At 47.2% G+C, this 21751-nt stretch overlaps 1 protein-coding gene across 5 annotated transcripts in view; it reads right to left on the reverse strand.

The window, feature by feature from the left end:
• The window catches only part of SPTBN1 (spectrin beta, non-erythrocytic 1), a 211475-nt gene that overhangs the window by 27894 nt on the left and 161830 nt on the right, over nucleotides 1–21751 (reverse strand). For all 5 annotated transcript variants that reach the window (XM_070379571.1, XM_070379572.1, XM_070379573.1 and 2 more), the window contains 11 exons: nucleotides 20454–20566; nucleotides 19139–19326; nucleotides 18014–18131; nucleotides 16817–16975; nucleotides 15897–16199; nucleotides 13820–13973; nucleotides 12315–13185; nucleotides 12084–12221; nucleotides 10543–11299; nucleotides 9425–9627; nucleotides 4623–4713 (listed from right to left, as the gene is read on the reverse strand). In XM_070379571.1, the coding sequence (XP_070235672.1) occupies nucleotides 4623–4713; nucleotides 9425–9627; nucleotides 10543–11299; nucleotides 12084–12221; nucleotides 12315–13185; nucleotides 13820–13973; nucleotides 15897–16199; nucleotides 16817–16975; nucleotides 18014–18131; nucleotides 19139–19326; nucleotides 20454–20566 (3095 nt within the window). The remainder of the gene's footprint in view (nucleotides 1–4622; nucleotides 4714–9424; nucleotides 9628–10542; nucleotides 11300–12083; nucleotides 12222–12314; nucleotides 13186–13819; nucleotides 13974–15896; nucleotides 16200–16816; nucleotides 16976–18013; nucleotides 18132–19138; nucleotides 19327–20453; nucleotides 20567–21751) is intronic.

Below are 21751 nucleotides of genomic sequence, written 5' to 3' on the forward strand. Positions count from 1 at the left end.
ACTAAGATCAAGAACACTTCACAGGACTGGATTCTGAGACCCAGCGTGTTTGCTTGGATCTGAACTCTGGGAAGCCTCTTCACAGACGCTGCTGGCCACTGACAGATTTGAACCTAGCCCAGGCCATGGACACATTCCGCTTGTTGGCTCTCATCTCAACTTGCCTGGCTCCTCACTGCCTGCCTGCAGTTGGCCACACCAGGGTCCTAATTCCTACCAGGAAGAGAGAGCTTCAGTTTGCCCAGTTGGAAGATACGCAAACGAACGCAGGGTCAGCCTGGAACCAGAAGCCAGTAAGTCTTCAGGGGCAGTGCCCTTCTTCCATGTGACCATAAGAAGCCACTCTTACACCAGCTGCTGCCATAACAAATCTGCACCCAAACTGTGTCATGGGCCCACCACCAAGGGTTTAGAAATGGTGTATAAACCCCTACACAACCAACCATTCTGAGGCCATTCCCTTGCACTTTGGGCAGCTGCTGGGAGAGGCTTCCCCATAAGAGGGCTCCCACAACACGAAGTCTGTTCTCTGGGAACCACGTCAAGGAGGGGGATGCAGGTCCCGGGAGGACCCCAGCTCTGCTTGTGGCTGAACCCCCAGGCACCCTCCCTACCCTTTTCAGGAGACCAACCACCATGTATGGGAGGGAGGGGGATCAAAAGCAAAAGTAGTGAGATTTTTGATGTCACTCTCTATTAAGGAAAAAACGGCAAGTCCTATAAAGCCCTTGGTAAGCAAGGACCATAGATTTGTTACACAACAACCAAGGCACTGAATTTCCTACTTTAAAAGAATCACCTACTTCCCTTCCAGTTATCTGAGTAGTTAAGGCCTGAAAGGCTAAGGCTATTCAATCTAAGGAGAAAAGATGTTAAGAGGAAAGCAAATGGAAAAACTTTACCCTGTATTCTGCACGTGCACACTAAACATAATAAATGGCAATGATCCAAAGTGCAAAGGACATCCACATATTTGCTCTATTCATAACCACCTACCCAAGAGAGATTAAAAGAAAAAGGAGCCACATAAAAATCAGAGGCTTATAAACAAATCTGCTCTTTGCTGAACACATCATCCTACAGATAAAGCAGCATGTGACACAGCACAATGAGACAGAGCTGTGGAACTTGCTAGTTCATCAGACCTCTACCAGCATTCTGGAATCAGACCCATAGTTATTACCCGTGGGCATTGACAAAGGTCATTTAAGAATATGCTCATTCTCTGCAGAATAGAACACTGTGCAGATTGGAAAAGGATAGGAACAAATGCTTTGATTACTGGATTAAGCTCAAAGCAAAGCGCTGAACCCGCTATGCCGGTGCCACCATGTTTAGTTATGTTGCCCTCCAGGGGAGGAAGAAATCAGTTTCAGAAAACAGGAGGTATGGAGACAAGGAATAGAATAGAAAAGCAGGACTTTTTAAATCACTCATTTTTCAGGGTATCATATTAAAATAACAACACAAAAAACATGATGCTCTTTGCATTGCCATCTATAACTGTGATTAGCTAGGCCCTGCTCATCCTCCCTCCATCCATGGGATTCTCCAGTACTCTTGCCTGGAAAATCCCATGGACAGAGGAGCCTGGCGGGCTGTAGTCCATGGGGTCGCTAAGAGTCGGACATGACTGAGCGACTTCACTTTCACTTTTCACTTTCATGCATTGGAGAAAGAAATGGCAACCCACTCCAGTGTTCTTGCCTGGAGAATCCCAGGGATGGGAGAGCCTGGCGGGCTGCCGTCTAGGGGGTCGCACAGAGTCGGACACGACTGAGGCAACTTAGCAGCAGCAGCAGCAGCAGCTCATCCTCCCTGCACTGCAGCAATGAATTCCCCGCTCCGGGAAATATTTGTGGTAGGTGGCAACAATGGCAGAGCTTACAACCCAGCCTCCTCTAGCCTCCAACCAACCAGGAGGCAGGTGTGGCAAGGAGACCATCTGGATTTCCTAGACCTTGAACAGTACCAACAGCAAGCAGCAGCATTAAATCTGACTTCTGGGTGCTCTGTAAGTATCCACCAACACAGTAAGAAGTAGGTTTTCATATGTAGGGCTAGTCCACCCACAGACTCCTTCTCAGAGATTCTGGTTTAAAACGGGCGTATTTTAATGAGGCTAAATAATGGACAATTAATAAAGAAGAATATTCCTTAATAATAGTAGCACCCTTTGCTGGTACTTCTACACCAAGGGTTTTGAAGCCCCCAAACCTGACCTAAATTCTGTCACTTTGTAGAAACTACTGGGCTTCCCAGGTGGCTCAGACAGTAAGGAATCTGCATGTAATCCAGGAGACCCGGGTTTGACCCTTGGGTCAGGAAGACCCCTAGAGAAGGGAATGGCTACCTACTTCAGTAGTTCTGCTTGAAGAATTGAACCGACAGAGGAGCTGGGCGGGCTACAGTCCATAGGGTCACAAAGAGTTGGACACGACTGAGTGACTAACACTTTGACACATTTTGACAAATCTGACCTAAATTCAGTCTTTATTTGTAAACTATATATGCTGAGGTGGTACCCCCAGCAGATCCTATGGTTGTACTAACTTTTAACAAGGTTCAAGGAAAGAAAAAATAGATAAGCCAGGGAGACCTGACACAGCAGTCACAAAGAGACCTGCAAATCATCTCCAGGACGAAGAAGCCCGGCCAAAACCTCTGGGCACTCTTGGAGGGGCAATCACACAGGGCTGAGCCCTCTGGGTGTGCCTATAGGTCACTGGTGTGTGTTAGGGAGTAAATTCCTTATAACCAAGGACGCTCATCTGGAACAAGAATTAACAAAGATCTAAAGATCTACTGAAAACTATTTCCTGTGATTCTACTTGGAAGGACTACATCTTATCTACTTACTTTTCCCACATGTTTCTATTTATGAATCCACACGGATGTGAGTGGAAAATCAGAGGTTGGAAATTTCAACTGAGCCTCTCTCAAAGGTTCCTCTGTCCCCTCACTTCCTGCTTATTTCCTGGCATTCTTTTCCCTAAATTCAGTCCAGATTTCACCATGCTCAGGTCAATGGATTTCATCTCAGTAATCTGTTCTTTAAGCAAAGGGATGGGGTCCCACTGGTTTCCCCAGCAGACCCCCTTCCCATCTGATGTGAGGTTAAAACAAGTCACTGGTGGGGCTTCAGGGGCAACGTTAAGGTACTTCAGGGACTTCCAATCTGGGGAGGGCACAGCCCAGGCTGCAAACGTCTCTTGACAACTTTTCACTCCCTCCAGGGCTGAAGGGCCACTTGGTATTCACTGCAGCACATCATGCGACTCTACACAGCTAACCCTGAATCCATTACTCTTCCCTGGTCTTGTCTGGAGACATGAATGCCTCTTTAAACAAGCATCCTATTCAAATGGGTTATTCATGCTCGGGAGTGACTTGAAGAGGCACTCTTGGCCTCGCCTGTCTGGCTTCAGGCAAACCCCTCCAGTGACCCAGATTCATCAGCGTGGCCCTGAACATCAACAGACCCTAAGCCACACAGTTGAGGGGCTTTGCTTTCTTCATAAGGTTTAGCTGCTGGAGCACCCATTTTAAGATTCACAGTAAGAGAGCAGTTTAATGGACACGAAGGATTGCTTCTGTCTCTGGCTCTGATTCAACTGTTATAAGAGCCATAGTTAACACACAGCTACAAGTTTGCATGCAAAGGATTCGTGAAGAGTCTGGTCATATTCTTAGCATATGACCTGGATCCTCCCCTCTCCATCTCCAGTTCCCCTTCCCCAAGATCCCTACAGCTTCCCTTGGATATTTTTCATTCCACTTCTGCCTCTGATGAGATTTAGTCTAATAAACTAGAGACGACCGAGTCTCACCATGGTTCTCTGGTGGATAGTGAAATATGATGTGCTTGTGATCTCATGCATGTGAAGTCAGCTAGATGCTTCCTTCCAACCAGCTTGCAGAGAGGTTGCGTTTTACTGGCTAACTTTAGTTTTCCCAGTTTGTTTATGCATGTATCAGGGGAGTATGAAACAGTTTGAGAATCATCAGATGAATACCACATGTTAAAAGTCAAGAGTTTGAGATCAGGATTACTGCTCTTGGCAGGAGACTGAAGGATGGATATTTCAAGGTCTTCAGTGAGTAAGAAAACCGTGTGTATTTTTGAAATCTTTCTTCTTACCTCGGTAGCCAACTGCAGTTCCTTTCATTTCTTTCCTTCCCTACTAGTAACTCTGCCTTATTTTAAATAATAGATGCTTTTAGGCTATAGAATATTTGAGAATATCAGTGTCTTTGACCATGGTGATGTTCTACATCTGCACTGTCCATACAATATGGCAGCCATGAATCACAGTTGGCTGCTGAGCACTTAAAGTACAGCCAGCGTGATGGAACAACTACAGTCTTAACTCCATTTAAAATGAGGCCGCCACATGTGGTTAGTATCTGCTGTGTTGAACAGCACAGTTCTAGACTGTAATAATCTGGTTACTCTAAGTGGTAGCTTGTAGGCTGGAGAACTGACACTGCCCCACCTGCAAATTATATAAGTGATGTGAATTTCTGGCCTCAGTTCATTTTACAATCCCAAGGGCTCTTCTGCCAAATGCTTGGTGGCTCTTGTTAGAAAAGAGGAAAGGAGGCGTTAAAGGGCGATGTACCTCCTGACAGTCTTGCAGGAATTTCTGAAGATCCCTGTTGTCCTTCAGTCTCATCAGAAGCTCACTGGCTGCCTCGCGATTCTTCCTGTGTCTGTTATAACGATAATAAAAATGATTTTTTAAAAAGGAATTCTTAAAATACAGAATTTACAATTCAGTTTCTTTTCTGGGTTTCTCCACACGTTGAAAACAATCTGCTGACAGTTCTTGATTATGTCAAGGAGACAAAATAAACAAGGGAGTCAAGCATTCAAATGAGTAAGCCATGGTACAAGAAGCCAGAACACCTGTCCCAGCCACACAGCTAGCCAGGATGCAAGCAACAGAGCTTCGTGACTCTGGTGCTAGGGAAAGACACCATGGGCAGGCACTCAGCACAACTTTCCATTTTAGAAACTGGGAAAAAATAAAATTGATCTTTAGGAAGCTCATACCTGGGTGACAGACCATGTACATGGCTAAGAAAATACAGAAAACCATGTAACTGGCTTCAAAGAACATTTCCTGATGATAAGATTCTCATCATGAGAAAACTTGTCCCAAACAACAGTAAACAAAGAATGAAAATTTTTAGACCTGTGAGATTGTCTACCTACTCAATCCCCATCTTTATCAATACATAAGGGTAACCAAGGCTTACAAAAGTTAAAGCACAAAACCTATACCAAGAAACTCAGAAGAATTAGAAGGAGCTGCTGAACTTGGTGAAATGACAAGCGACACCGGGCGCTCACCCCACAGCTCGGATGCAGCCACAGGGCTTCTTGGCACACACCATGGAGGTACAGGAAGCCCCCGGCAAGACTTCTTTCCACTCCCAGGGGCTTTTCCACTGGACTGTGAAGAAGAGCCACGTGAATGCTGTGAGTGCCGTGGACACTACTGCCTTCATGTGCTCCTATTGCCTCGAGAAGAGCCATACTACACCGAGAATCGAGAAGCATCACCGTAACACAGCTCCTCACACTCCCAAGGAACCCAAGTGCCAGCTGGCCTAAGTGCAGGGTATGAAGAACGGTGAAAAGGGAAAGTGAAAATCACTCAGTCGTGTCTCTCTTTGTGACCCCATGGACTATAGAGTTCATGGAAATTTCCAGGCCAGAATATTGGAGTGGGCAGCCTTTTCCTTCTCCAGGGGATCTTCCCAACCCAGGGATGAACCCAGGTCTCCCGAAGGGAGAGTGCAAATGGGAAGGTTTGGGTTTTCCTGCCAAATCCCAAGGCAAGTTCTTGCTGCAGTGTCTGGGCAAGATTTCGTGATCAACCCCAACAACCCCCATGGCCAGGAGGAGGAAGAACATGACCTCTGATTCTCCATGAAGCCAAGAAAGGGCAGCTCAGGGAGTACCTGCTACAGGCTGGCTTTTAAAATACCTTCTTCAAGTGCAAGAAGACCGTAATGACCCACGCGTCACACAGGTTTGCAGTAAGTACTGACAAGGGACACTGATAGCACTGCTGCCACCATCTGCCTGCGGACCAAAGGGAATCACTCACTGCTCCTTCAGGTCCCAGATCACAGGGACGATGTGAATGGAAATAACACTGTCAGGGAACTGCTCAACACGTAAGATGACATTTTACTTTGTTGTTTTTAGTTGAAAGAGATTCTGTAGCTTCAGGTAAAGGGGTCTTAATATGTTTATACCACTTAAGCAAAATGCAACAATAGAAAACTACTTCTTATATAATGCTAAATTAAAAAAAAAGTTAATGCATAATCAATGATAAAAAAAAAAATTCCAAGGCAGATTAGAAAGCAAAAACCAAAGTGGCATGTGCTAAGGGTGAGATTAAAAGGTAGTAGTTTCCACCCTCTACCCCCACATTTTTAACACTGTGACTTTTATAATAATAATTTTAAAAGGCCTAAATCCCTTTACTTCAGTGCGATCCTTTCTCAAAGACGAAAACTTTAAAAAACTTTCTTTTAAAGATTGTGATTTCGGATTAAAGGAATTAGTCTTCTAAAAACGTGGGTGGGGAAGGAATGTCAAGCAAAGTCCTTCAAGTTCCCAACCCTCAAGTTCCAGTCACTGTTTGTATGGTGGTTTAAGAAAAATAGAGCAAGTCTTTCAGAGGAAGGTAATCTGAGTTGGAGTTAAGTCACAAATGCAAGAGTTTTGCTTTGAGTCAAAGGCCTGGAAGAAAAGATCTCATTTCTTTCCCGAGCATCACACGAAAATGCTGTCATGGCAAGGAGTAATCAGAGACACGGGCGGTTAAAACAGGTCGTGCAACCTTGAAGCTCACTGAAGTAACAGCTAAAAATAACCTCAGACACTAAGAAAATTCAACATAGAGAGAAATACCACCAGAAGGAATCTTGAACGTATCTCTTATAAAATAAAGATTCACACATGCCCAACAGATAGTGAAACTCAGGGAGGTCCTTCAAGGTTGGGTCATGGATTTAATTAAAGGGAAGGACCTTCCAGAACTTGGCCATAGTTTCTCTTACTCTTTAGAGTGCTGTTTGGGATGAGGTTAAATTTCTTGCTTTCTTTCTATCCCGCACCTCCTACCCCTATAATGAGACTCAAAAGCTCCTCACCACAAGAGGCAGATACTAGGTTCAACTCTGGCTCTTATGAAAAGTGAAGAACCACAGGTAAATGAGTAAAGCGTGCTGGTAATTTTTAAGTTTTGTTCCCATGTGAGATAGGGTCTGGCTTTATGAAACTGGACAGATTTCCTTTTCTCCCAGGACTGCACTGTGGCTAGAATTTCCCTCTGAGCCAGGAAGCTCACACGTTCCTACTCCCCTTGAGCAGGCTTGGACTGCAGGCTCCTTCCCACCACGTCAAAGGCACTATAAAGGCCACTCAAACCCTACCCACATCTGTTAAGTCAGTGTCTTTGTTCTAGCACTTTGATTTCAACGGACTCAGCGGTAATTGACAAGATTTCCGGAATGTAAGTACGTTATAATGATTTTGCATTCTACAAAAATAGCTTCATGGGAGCATCAGAATGTTTCTGTATGGGGATCAGATCCCGAAGGTTCAGATATTTACTTAGCTAGTGCTCCGACACCACCTGGAACTCAGATTTGTATATTTTTATAATAGACCAGTATCCTCTGGGGTCAAGTTTCAGATTTTGAGGTCTCTGGGGATATTAAAGTGAAACCAGAAATCGGGGAACAAATGCTGAGGAAAGTTAGAAAATGTAATCCTTCTGAGGGTAAATCACCAGAAAGCCCCGCCCCTTCTCTCTCTGTTAAGCTTAAGGACAGTAGAGGATCGTCTTCCCACTGCTTTTAACAACAGAAATCCCCAGGAGGCCGTGGAGCCCCAGGCACCCAGGCTCTGAGTCAAGGACAAAAGGAAGCTTAAGCTGCAACAAAGAGCTGCTAAAATGTTCTCTCTTATCCAGGAGTCTCCAGTCTTGACAACATCACCTGCTTCCAACAAGCCCTTGCAGCTGCGGCATGGGAGTGAGGTGGGGGGAGATCAACACACTGAGGAAGCGGCCAGGCAGCTGCACGCCCGCCTAAACACAAGTGTCCCCAGTGGCTCAGCCCATCTTCAGGAAACCAGCTGTGTGCACCTAACGTGGAGGAACGTGGGATATCATGTTTACAAAATAGTGAGATTTAATACCAGGAGAAAAGGAAATTCTTTTCTCCTTGTTAAAACTGTCTTGCTCAATCCTTGTTTCTCATACTCATTTGAAGATGGAGAGATTTTTTTTTTTTTGTAGCTGTTTTAAAAGCAACAGATACAAAATTATAATCTGCCTTATATCCTATTTCCACAGTACCATCTTTAGAGCATATGGTTTAGGATCTGAATCAGTGCACAGGACTAGCTAAAGCCAGGGGCGCGATCTTTACGGGCACTGAGTTGGTCCCCTCTCCACTGCAGATCATGGCATGTCTGTGTGGCCCAGGGTCCCAGGACACCCTCTCGGACACGGTAAGTAAGGAACTGCTCCCCACTGGCAGGTCTTCCTTCTCACTGCACTGGAAGGTTAGAGGAGCCTTGAGGAAGAGTTTGTTTCTTGATGACATCATCTTACAATGAGCCTGTAAATCTGGCCCAAACTGGGACCAGAGGAGATCAGCTATAACAGAAACTGGTGACTGACTCAGATAGACCATCCCTGGAGAGAAGTGGCCAGCTCAGAACAGGCCAGAACCAGGCCAGGCTGTGTGTCCAAACCAGATCCACTAGACTTCCCGCTTTAGTAATAACCAAGGCAGAGTGAGTGTTAGGAGAGAGGGTCTGACACAGAATGTGGCCAGGAAGAAAAATCTCTTGGAACTGAAAATAAAAACAAAACAACATCTAATGGTGGAGAGAGCTTGGCTGAAGAGGAAAAGGTCTTTTGTCATAAACAAGATGCCAATACAGCATTATCCTTAGGCCTTCTAATAAAGGCCTAATGATGCTCCCTTTTTGGCTCTGCCAGGTACTCAGGACAAGCAAACCTTGCCCTTCCTCCCTACCCCTCCTGAGACCTCAGAGGAGTCTTGCTTGGATGAAGGTGAACGTGCGTTTGGCTGGATGGGGAAGTGTCTGGCTCTCAGGATCCCACTGGGTGATGTGCTGAGTGTCAGTCACCTCTTACAGGGCAGGCTTATACGCCACTGCTACTCAGCACTCCAGCTCTATCAGTCTTTGATTAGGGATTAGCTTGGCTTTTCAGGCTTTCTTTTGTAGATTAAATTTTACTAGAAGCCCATATCCTGCCCACTTTGGAATTTAAACCCACATCCCCAAAGATGTTGGCCAATGGTACAGATGCTTGAGATCCCCAGGGTGCAAGACTCCCTTAAGAGCCCCAGGACTCCGCACCTGTCATCAATGGAGTCCACCTTCTCCTGGATGCGATCCGAGTTGATGTTCCCATCGCTCACCAGCCTCCGGCCCGTTTCCACAACCGCGTTGATTTTCTCCTCATTGGCATCCATGGTGGTCATGAAATCCTCTTGTTTTTTAATAGCTGCTTCAGCTCCTTCCAAGGTGGTGGGCATTTCAGTATGGGCCAAAACATACTCCTTAATTAAAAAGGGAAAATCACAGCAGGATGAAAAATCATGAGATACAACTTGCCTTCAGAATATTAAAAAAAGCAGCCATCCTCGTTAGTATAGTGGTGAGTATCCCCGCCTGTCAGAATATTAAAAAAAAAACAAAACAAACCAGTCTTCCCCATTTCCGTGCAACACACTTTGCAACAACTGCTTTGTCACACTTAGCTAAAATTATCTATGGAGTCAGACAATGTAAAAAGTTGGGAGGCGGGGGAAAATCCCAATGAGATGCCGAAAGTGACTAGATTCCCAAAAGTGGTTAAATGCTCTCATTTTTCCTCCAAAGCAAGTGAGGAAAGTAAATGAAGGTTTGTGCATCAGCCACAAGGATCCGCTCAGGTGCCCATAAGGTGATAGCAACAGACACTTCAAACCTAATCTTTCTTTTTTTTTTTTTTTTTCAAACCTAATCTTTCAAGAGACATTATCAACCCTGCTGCTGGTGACCATCCTTAGCTCTTTCTCTAATTTCTGCATTGTGTCACTTGATCAAGACCCTGACCTTTCTAAGAGCAAGGAAGACAGAACCATTCAGAAAAAAAAAAAAGGTCCCCCCAAATACTTTTAGATTGGATTAATACATCTCAGAATGTTGCCCATGTAATGAACTACATCACAGTATGATGACATACTATGAGACATTAAGAGGTCCTGGACCGTTATTGTGGTGGAACTGTACTTTGCAAGGCAAGGCAGCCTCCATGGGAATCTTCAGTTCTATCCCCTTCATTGCGATGGGTTTCAGTGCCTTAGAAGTCAGGGAAAACAAATGTCTGCCCATTGCTCTTCTAACTTCACATAAGCAGGTGTAAACCAGCAGCCCACAGGCAGCCGAGGCCCAGCCTGATGGGGAGCACGCCAAGCGGTGGGGGATTTTACCTGGTTGTTCAGGAAGGCTTCGGCCTGCTTGGTGTCCCGCAGGAACTGCTGGTGAGCGTGGGACTGGGAGAGGAGGCTCTGCCTGTTCTCCCACATCTTGTGGAGCTCGTTCCAGCCTGTGTCCAGGGCCTGCAGCCGCTGCCGCAGGAACATGTACTGGGCATCTGTCTGGCCCTGGGTGACCATCTCACCCATGTCCCTCATCTTCTGGTAGTCCTCCTCGTAGTTGTCGATCTCGTTTTTGATGTTCTCGTGCTGCGTGAGGAGCTTCTCAGCCTCGGTCAGGGTGTTAGGCATGTCCTCCGAGGCAATGGCCGTCTGTGTCCTGGAGAGCCAGGACTGGAAGTCATCCAGGTCCCGCAGGAACTGCTGCAGCTTGCTGGCCTCTCCCAGGGAGGCCTCACGGTTCTTCAGCGTGGTCTTCATCTCCTCCCACACGTCACTGATCTCGGCCAGCCGAGACAGGATAGCCTGGGCCTGGTCGGGGTGCTCGGACTCCAGCTTCTCGGCCTCCTTCTGCAGGTCACTCAGTTTCGCCTCGATGGCCACGAGGTCCCGCTCCATGCCAGTCAGCTTGCGCTGCAGGGCCATGACACCCGCCAGGTCGTTGCCCAGGTCCTGGGTGGATTCGATGACTTTGGTCTTCTCCCGGATCCATGACTTGGTTTCGTTGCACTCGAGGTGGTAGTTCTGGATGCTCAGGGCGGAGAGGAGAGCATCCTTCTTCCGGTCCACCAGCTCCCTGAACTGGCTCCACCTGTGGGTGCCAGGGTGGCAGAGAAGGCAGTGTGAGAGACAGGACAAAAAGCGGTGGCTGGACAATGAAATTCATAGTGACGGTCAGAGCTGCCATTCTCCGGCCATCTCTGCTCTGACTACGTACTGTTTGGAAAACCACGTCCCTCAGTATGTGGACACCAAGTACCACCATTGCAAAAGCTCAAGGACACACTCTAATCTGTAAGCAGCCTGACAAGGAGAGGGCCTTAAAGAGCGGAAAGGTGAGCAATGACAAGACATCTGTCCCCTGAGGTCACTTAACTCCTGACTGCAATGCACCTCTTACCTCCAAGCTGCACCTACTAAACATGCCCCATACCCCCAAGGCTTCAGCTGCTACCACGACCCACTCAAACGTATTATTCAATAGAAAGGTTAAGACCAGGACAAAAGTCTACCTTGGTAATTAGGACTTTCGTCCACCAATTACATCTCAAACGTGCTAAAACCCTGTTCCAGAAGTCACTTTAAAAGGGACAGCAGAAGTGCCACCTTGATGCCATGACCCACTATACTGGGCATGGGTCTCACGCAGGCTCTCACTTCCCACATGGGGGAGGGATGCCCTGAACCACGCTGCCCCCAGGGACACTTCTCAGAAAACCAAGGTATGTCAAAGGACAAATGCTGATGCCATGACAATGGCGCCACAGTGTCCGTGACCCCATGTGGGAAATTCCTGACCATGAGGCTCAGGGGCCAACCCCGAGCCTCCTGGCTGGGCATAGGAACCAGCCTGCCGCCACTGCCCTCACGCTCACCTCGTGTTGAGCTTGTCCTGCTGGGCTTTGATCTCCTTCTCACTTGGGTGGCCGCTGTGCATCAGCTGCCGGGCAATCTGGTTCACCACTGCCACCCGGGAAGCCTGGTTGTTCATCTCCGGTTCGAGGCTCTCGAATCTGCAAAGGCAATTCGACAGAGTAGTCACTGCTTGGTCACTGAAGCTGTGCAGGGTGGGAGGGTGGGTGGGCGAAGCCACGGCAGCCACTCACCTGTGCTGGATGACCTCCAGGTCTTCCAGCTTCTCTGGGATCTGCATGTTGTTGAGCCACTGCTCCTTCTCGTCAATCCAGAGCTCACAGGCATCGGCCTCGCTGAACATCTTGTACAGGGCAAGAGTGTCCTGCAGCGCCTGCTTCCGCAGCCGCGTCAGCTCGGCCACCTCCTTGTAGCGCTCCTCAATGCCCGCCAGCCGGCCCTGCACGTCGGGGGACTCGGCGTGCTCCTGGGGCAGGGCGCTGGCTTGCTCGTGCAGCGAGTCGATGGTGGGCCGGTAGTTGGCGATCTCCTCCGCCACGTCCTTGTGCTTCTTGACCAGGGACTGGGTGGAGTACTCATCGTGGCCCACGTCGTTGCTGGAGACGATCTTGAGGATGTCCAGCATCCAGGCATCGATGTCGTCGGCATCCGCCTGGAACTGGTGCAGCAGCGAGGCCTCCTCCAGGCGCTTCTTGCGGATGGCCGAGAGCTGCTCCAGGTGGGCCCACTGCTCGCGGATGTAGGCAATCCGCTCCCGGATCTTCTCTGACCCGAAGTGCTCCTCGGCGATCATGTCTTCGCCCTCCTTGATGGCTTGCTCGAAGTGGCCACTGCGGCCGCTCATCTCATCCTCGAATGCCCGGTGCTTGCTGAGCAGGCGCATGACGCTTGTGAGGTCCTTGCCGTAGTCATCGGAGGACAGGATCTTCTCCTTCTCCCGGATCCAGCCCTCCTCCTCTGCCATCTCCCAGAAGAACTTCCAGAGGCGACGGGACTCTTCCAGGCGGGCCCGGCGCTCGGCCGCCAGCTGGCAAAGCTCTTGGTAACAGAACTCCATGTGGGCCACCCTGTCTCGGATTACCTGGGGGTCGCAGGGCTTGTAACCTGTGTAACATCAAGGCGGGCACATGGGTGTGACAGCAGTAGCATGGGCTCCCGTGCACAATAGGCAGTCGGCTACACCCCTGTTCTCGTTCCTAGGTCCCCCATTCATGCAAAGTGCAGGGCCACCTTCTAGAATCTTGATTAGTAGAGGAGGGAGGAGCAATGTTATTTTTTTCCCCCGAAGTATTCTTTTCTTTTGGGTCACTCAGGAACCAAAAAACGAGGCAAACTATAAGCAAGAAGGCAGCTGCATTTAAATGTTTCTGAACATGCACAAAACCAATCCTTTCCAAACAAACTTAGAACAAATATCTGCACGACCAGGTGTGAAAGCCAAGAGAGCCATGCCAGGCAGTGGGTGTGCAGAGTGTGGTCTGGCAAAGTTCACTGCCCAACATAAGCAAGTAGCACTTGGGTACTGAAGGGAAAGATAGGTCCATTTCAGAAATGTAAGAAGGAGTTAAAAGTGTTCAGAAGGCCACCCTACAGCATCATGTTATATCCCCAACACGGCCCACTGGGAACCCACAAGTGGCTGGTACCTTTCAAGGCTGCACTACCACACATAGCTCATCCAAGTCTCTAGAGATGGGCCTCTGGTGATGAGGTACTGTGGGGGTCGGTCCATCCTTACCTTCCCCGTCGGTTGCAAACTTCTGGGCAGAAGCGTTGACACCTCTCACCCGCTCTGCCTGGATGCCAATGTCTGCTTCAACCAGGGCATGCTTCTGTAACAGGTCTTCCACGCCGAGCAAGTGTTTGCCATAGTCTTGAGACAATAACAGCACCTGTACACAAGAGGCACAGAGAAGACAACCGTGAGCGCAACCTGGACTTCAGTGTCTCATAATCTGTGGACAGGATGCGAGCCAGCAGCCAAGCTGTACCGTCCCTCCAGCCACCCTCCCCGTATCTTTAAAGGAAGATGATGGCAAGAAAATCAGAGCAAAACAAACCCAAGAGCAGCAGGAGAGACGTAACAAACTAATGATCATTTATGTTGAATAAGAAGTCAAACCTACACTAAAAGGTATAGAATAGGGGGGAAAAAAAGGAAGGGAGGGGGCATCAGTATGAAATAAACTGGGCCTTCAAGAAGAAACCGGTACAGTAACAACTATTCAAGAAAAGACAATAAAGGTGAAAGCTGCTTCATATCACAGTTTAAAGACATCTCCTCGAAGCTGCTGACCCCTTAACTGGATGCTCTCCTTGCCTGGTATACCTCTGTACTTACACAGCCAATGGGAAAAGGCATCAGGTTACAGATCCCATGGACTGTAGCCTACCAGGTTCCTCCATCCATGGAATTTTCCAGGCAAGAGTACTGGAGTGGGTTGCCATTTCCTTCTCCAGGGGATCTTCCTGACCCAGGGATCAAACCCGGGTTTCCCATGTTGCAGCCAGATGCTTTACCATCTGAGCCACTAGGGAAGCTCCTTACAGACCACATCTTTAATCAAATAAGGAGAACAGGGTCAGCTCAGGTGACTATCATCCTTAGGACAACGCCCTAAGCAATGTCTCAGGTTTAAGTTTGAACAGGCTAACATTTTCTTTCATTTCTTCCATCACCCCAATTTGGGGAGAAGGGTGGTCTCATCAGACATCCTCTCCAGATGGAATTTCTACTTCACTCTTACTTATGAGGAGATCTCTGGCCCAATCTGAGTTACAAAGTGGAGGATGAATTCTAAAGTGCAAAGCACCTCTCTGCTAGATTTTATGAACATTTCTATTTTAGGTGGTTAAGATTAATGAGAACATATATGAGAACATCACAAATCTGGGACCATAAAAGGGAAAAACTAATGGTATGAAGTGACCTTGCCACCCTTGCCAGGAACAGTTCAAGAGGTAAGCACAAGAAAGGGCTTACATCCCAGGAAGGAAATCTCACAGGAGGTCAAGCTTGGAAATGAACACAGTGTGCGAGATAAAGGAGGCTTCATGGTCCTGCCTGAAAACTGCCCTACTCTGCCCTGGCTACGGGGCTGAACGCTGGAGGAGAATGGCTGGGCATGAGTGAGCTCTCATCAGGGGCCTGCATCAGAGGACAGGACAGGCAGGGCTCCTCCTGGGTCAGGAGGGAGCTGGGAACTCCATACTCAGAGCTGTCAGTAACAGAAGGGGAGCACTGGCAGACCCTCCAGCCCCCGTCCTATGATACATACACGTGTCCTACACTTAATTCTTTCTGTAACCGCACAAGGGAGACAGTAAGCACATCCTCCACTTGCAGAGGAAGGCAGGAAAGCTGTGGCACTCAAGATCTGGACTCTGGCTGTCTGGTGGCAGGGCTGCACTCTGTCCACGCTGCCTCCTGCTCTTCTATACCACCTGCCTGGGCCCTTCCCCAAAGCAGAGCCACTCATACATAGACCAATGAGACAGAGATCTGGCTCAATGCTAAAGAATTAAAACCACAGAAAATCACAATTACTGATCACCTACTATGGAATCTATCTAACTTAGATCTGAGTCACAGCAGCAGACCTTCAGCTATGGAACTGGTCCTGTTACAACTTCTCACTTCACAGCTCATTTAACATGTGAGCCAACAAGCCTTCCCATGAGTGACATGGCCCTTTGCTGGCTGTACGTGGGCGACTAGACCAGGGGCATTACTGTGTGTTGGGGGTTAGTAGGCGGGGCCCAGAAGAGAGGCCTGACTGAATGAGCTCCAGCCTGTAGGCAGGCATGTCTTTCACCTTCATTTCATCCATCCAGTCCATGATGTACAGCATTTCCTGGAATATCTTCTGCAGCCCCAGGTTCATCTCGAGGCGCTGTCTCCGCGCCCTGAGCAGCTCCAGCAGGTACTCCCAGAGCCGGATGACGTTGTCCTTCCGTGCTGTGATGCGCTTGATGTCGTGGTAGTTCTCTGCCTCCAGTTCCCTGGCCACAGCCACCACAGCCTGCACGCGCTCCTCATATGCAGCGATGTCAGTCTCAATGGCTTCATGCTTTTTCGTGGCGGCCTCAACAGCAGGAAGGTCAAATCCAAAGTTGTCCTAAGAGATAAGGGAACAGAAAAAACAAACACAAAATTCAAAAAGCCATCAGTGCGCAACCAAGAAACAGAAAATGGAAGTGGAGTCCTGAGCACACCCATTAATTTTGGGGGTGGGGGGTCTCCAAAGTCAAACACTGACTCCAGAGTCCTGACCCCACTGGACTCTGCCTTCCCTGAGGCCCGCAGAACTGCTCATGGGCCCAGAGCAAACCAGTGACACCTCACTTTACAGAGGTGTGAGGCATGTATGCAGCACCTGACCTATGAGACTGGAGCAGGTGATGGCTTATGCTGAGCCAAGAAGAAAAGGAGCCACTGGTTTATTTCAAGGCCAGTCTAGCTGCCTTGAAGGCCAAAGGCTGGAAGAAAGGGAAAATTTTAAAAACTATACAAATATGAATGGTCACACACACCCACTAGCTCTCAACAAACTTTGTTTGAGTTACTTCCAGATCTCTGAAAAGTTAGATAAATAGTAGAAGAGAAACTGTATTGGAAATCATAAACATCCTCTCCATGGGAAGTGGATGAGATGGGATGCTGGATGTGGACAACAGCTGTCCGAAGGCCCCTGGGCGTGGCCTAGGTTCTGAGGGACACAGTTCTGGAGCAGACCTGGGACACCAGACGCTGGTTCTCGCTCAGCCAGGTCTCTCTCATAGCTGCCTTGCGGTCAAATCTGCGGGCGAGCTGTTCCAGTTTCTCCTGTCTTATGAGCTCATTTCGCAGGGCCAGTTCTCGCTCGTGTTCTGCTTTTTCCAGTCTTTCCCAGGCCTATGGAAATGAAAGAGAATGGTTTCTGGCTACGTTCAAGGAACCACTCCTAGGCTGCAGTTAACAGCCAGTGCTTCTCAAAAAGACCTAAGAACTTAAAAGGGGAATCCCATTCCCACCCTCAGTGACTCTTAGCCTTGGGGGAAAAAAATCATTGTCTCTCAGTTGAGCCCCATGGGAATACTCTCCCCTATCTAAATTTAAAGATCCTGTGTTACATCTGGAAAACAAAACAGTGAAGATACGGAACAACGTAACTTAAGTTACAAATCTCTTAACTTTCATTGAGAGGAAGCAAAGTATCTTCAACAGCTCTCGGCATATAAAAAAGATAAACGACTTCTTCTAAGAAATCATATTATCAATCTTTCATTCACTGCACTCTGAGCCACTTATTTTTAATTCATAGATCTGAGTGTTTTTTTCTAAATCCTCACCAATTAAATTCATTCCTGTGAAATATCTTATTTCACATTATTTAACAAAGTCCTCTTAAAAGATATCTAAATGTGTACAACTGATCATGGTTCTAGATTTTTTTCAAGTTTCTGCTTAAAAATAACGAAATGAAATACTTGCAAAAAAAAAAAAAAGAAATACTTGCAGACATAACAGGTATAGAAACAATTTTTTTGACAGCTTCCCTGACAGAAGGCGTCAAAATCCTAAGCCCTAACCTCTAGGGATTCCAGATACATAAGGTTTTGAATTCTCCTCTCTGCAATTGAAAGATGGCTGAGCCAGCAGCCTGGGACAGATGAGAGGTACACTGACTGTGGATCTGAGTAGCAAGGTAAACAGGCTAAACCTGGTTTGATAAAATCTAACATCCCCCCAAACCTCCAGTAAAGTCCCCCAAATCACCACAAGCACTCCACTGATCCTGAGCACTATCTGAGCAACGACTGTCACTCAGTAACTCGACAGGCCAGGAAGGGGTCTTCCAAGATCTCTCAGCAATCAAGACCCACTGAGAGTACCAGAAAACCTACAGGAGGCTGGGGCCCACAGAGCAGGCCAGATGGATGGGTCTTATACCTTGTTAATGTCAGAGATGAGCTTCCCCTCCCGGGGCATGTAGACCTTCTGGTTATTGGCCCTCATCTTGCTCTGAATGGTGAAAAGCAGGACTTCCAAGTTCCCCTTCTCAGTAAATCTAGGCAGAGAAAACCAGCCACAAACATTATCTACTATATTTTGTTTCTTCAAAGGGGAAAACTCATCTGCTTCTGGAGAAAAAGACACTTCATGTAGCCTCGCAATTTTAAAAGCCATTTCTCGCCATCCTGATTTATGCGAAATACGTGTGTGTTACAGAAACCACAGTTGTTGGGTACCGCAGACCTCAATATGTGCCCAATGTGGGGTTTTTCTTGCGGGTGGTTACTGTTCCTGACATTTACATTTGGGGGCACAGAGTGCTACTCTTTTGTTAATCAACTCCATCAAAATTTAGACACCAACCCTGGATGATGAACTTGCTTCACAGTTGAATGCATTCAACAAGGATTATTTCAAACAACCACCTAGTGTCACTGTCAACAGGCTGCAGGGACTTCAGCCAGGAATTTACTACTGAGTGGAGTTTTCAGAAAAAAGGAGGAATGACTCTAGTCATAATAAGCAAGAGATAAGATCCACAATGCTTATTGGGCAATTATGAATTTTTAAAATATGTGAACAATCAAACTCTGGGGGGGGGGCAACAAAACCTGATCTGAACTGATATGAAACTATCTTTTCTTCATTCACACTTTGTGAATATTTACATGTTTTGCTACTGATACGTTAGTGGGCTTGATTATGAGTAACAGCCTCAGACTACCTGGAGGTTTATAACACACAACATATCTGCTATTTCTCTAAAATCCCAGAAATGATGGAATTCTGAAAGACAGTAGGCACAAGCGCTCAGGAGAAGGAACTGGGGACCTGCACCATTTCTTAGGATTCTCATGTATCACATGTCCCAGTGGCACATTTCTACTGGAAAGGGCTCACAGTGGGTACAATTTGTAATAAATCTCAGCAACACAGACTCAGATGAAAAGAAATAGGACAGGCCACTGGGGAAAGGCATTCACTTTGAGATGAGACCATGTGAATCAGAAAAAAGGGGTCTGTGGTTGTAGGAAGGGTAATGCATTCCAATCTGCATCTTACTTGGGGGGCTTCTCCACAGTGCGGTAAGTGTTGAACGCCTGAAGCTGCTGCTGGACCCCAACGAGTGAGTTGGCAAATTTGCGATTGTTCAAAATAATGATAGTTTGTTCAATCCACTCCAGAAGGTCAGAGGCAAGGGACTCATACTTTTCAATCATTTTTTCTGTTTCAATAGCGTTGTCAAGCACCTGTAAACAAGGGTTAGAAAAATGGAAAAGCAAGATAGTATCACTACGTAAGGGGAACCTGACTGCAGCCCTCCAAGAGGCGGCACATGCTTAATGACTGGCTTTGAAATGGTTCTCCAAGACTTTGGCACTAAACTCCAAGAACCATTTGCTAATAGGCACTCAAACTGTGGCTATTATTTGTGAGCAATGACAGCTTAACTCAACTGTAATTGGTTCTGTAACCTCCCAACCCCCAGGCAAAGGGTTTAAGATCCTGAATGATTCCTGATGCCTGGGCTCCAAAATTCCTAGAGAAACAAAAAGGGCTCTATTTGGTTTGGTCATATTCCATGAATGCCTGTGGATTTTCCATTCAATTGCACTGGGAAGACAAGGGCCTCTGGTCTGAGGTGTTTTGAAATATATGGCACGGGAGCATCAGCCAAACAAAAAAATTTTAAAAGCCTTATTCTAAGGCCTTTCCAAGCATGTTAAGTAGGATTTTCACATCTATAACATCAGGCAACTCAATCAGATTTTTAATATCCAATTTTCTGGCAAGGCTGTAGGGGAGGGGTGTTTCGGGTCTGTGTGCCTGTGTGCAGCATTGCTTAGTCATGTCCAATTCTTTGCAACCCCATGGGCTACAGCCCCTGCCAGGTTCCTATGTCCATGGGGCAGAATTCTTCAGGCAAGAATTCTGGAGTGGGCTGCCAAGCCCGCCTCCAGGGGATCTTTCCAATCCAGGGATCGAACTCAGATCTCCCGCATTGCAAGAGGATTCTTCATCATCTGAGCCACAAGGGAAGCCCAAGAATACTGGAGTGGGTAGCCTATCCTTCTCCAGGGGATCTTCCCAACCCAGGTATGGAACCAGAGTCTCCCACGCTGCAGGCAGATCCTCTGCCAGCTGAGCCAGCAGGGAAGCCCTGGGTGTGAGACCCCCTGTACTTTCTTCCTCAGTGTTTCAGCCACCACCCCCACCTCCTGCTCCTCTTTGGGATGGCAGGTTTCTGCCCACTGCCCTGCCATTGGTGAACTTCATCAAGAACTCCCAGCACCTCAGTGTCTGAGGCATGGTGGCGACACATTTAGACACAAACCTTCAATACGTCTCACAACTTACAGGACTGGTGTGAACTCACCTTTCCAATTCGTTTTCCTTCAACAGCCAAGGCCTTCATCTTTGAGAAGTAGTGGTAGTAAGTCACCACGTAAGTGATAATAGACTTCTCATCAGGATGGTCCACACTGATATCTGTAACCCAGAGAAGATTCTGTTCAGTGCTCTGCTCACTGCATTGCCACCCAGGCAACAGGAACAACCCAGAAGAGCTGCTCAACACTCAACAGGCCCGTGCCTTCATTTTTGGGGGGCTTGAAAGTTCTGCCATCAGAGTGCTGATTGTAAGGCTAACTAACGAAGATGAAACCACCTCACCGCCTCTTTTATTATATGAACATTCAAAACTGCCTCCTATTGCCAATAAAAACATAAAAATCTTTTTTTTGTTCTTTTTTTTTTTTTTCTTAGACAAAAATCTTAAAAGACCTGATTCTTTCTCTCAAGAATCCTAGGCCACTGAGATGATGAAATACACACAAACTACTACATGGAAATGAATAACATAGTTAGAATTGAGTCAGATAACTCAGCGATGTGGGTACTACCCAGACACACCATGTTCACCTCCCCTACCCCCAGGTTGCTCTGTGCTTCTTATTTTGGCCAATGGCACCAGAGTTTTTCCCAGTCACTAAGCCTATGGACATCTTTATCTCCTTGTTACTCACATTTAGTCAGTCACCAGGGCTGAGACCAAAGGATTCTATTCACAGAATCTACTGTCACTCTCAGGTCAGACTCTCACGGTCACATAGCCCGACCTGAAGCAATGGCTTCCTCAATGGGTCTCCCTGCTACTCAATTCCCTTTACACACTGCACCCAGCTGATGTTCCAGACACAGAGCTGTGAGCATACTTCCTCTAAGCCCAAACTACTTAAAAAGTGCCCTGCAGTCTGAAAAATAAGTCCCGAAGTCCTCTACAACTTCCCGTAACTTTCCTTCCCTCCCTCCTTCCTTTCATCCATCCATCAAATATTTATCAAGCTTCCTCTAAGTGGCAAGCACCATTCTAGACATTTCTCACTCTATAGCCTACTAGTTCTTCTAAGGCGCCATAGATCCGAACCAAATTGAACTATTCACCATCACCACCCCAGCAATTTCCAATATTCCTTCCACTTTCAACTTCCCTTTTCCTGAAAGAGCCTTCCCTTCCCCCATCACATTCTTCCTATCCTCTAGGTCCAGTTTAGAAACTAACACTCCCTCACAGTCATTTCTAGCTGGAATGACTGTCTCCTCTGTCCTCTAAAGGACTTTGTTTATACTCTGCTTTCTGTCAGGCTCTATGATTACTTATGCACATTTCATTAG

Source organism: Bos mutus, chromosome 11 (assembly GCF_027580195.1).
Source record: "Bos mutus isolate GX-2022 chromosome 11, NWIPB_WYAK_1.1, whole genome shotgun sequence".
Lineage (NCBI taxonomy): Eukaryota > Metazoa > Chordata > Mammalia > Artiodactyla > Bovidae > Bos > Bos mutus.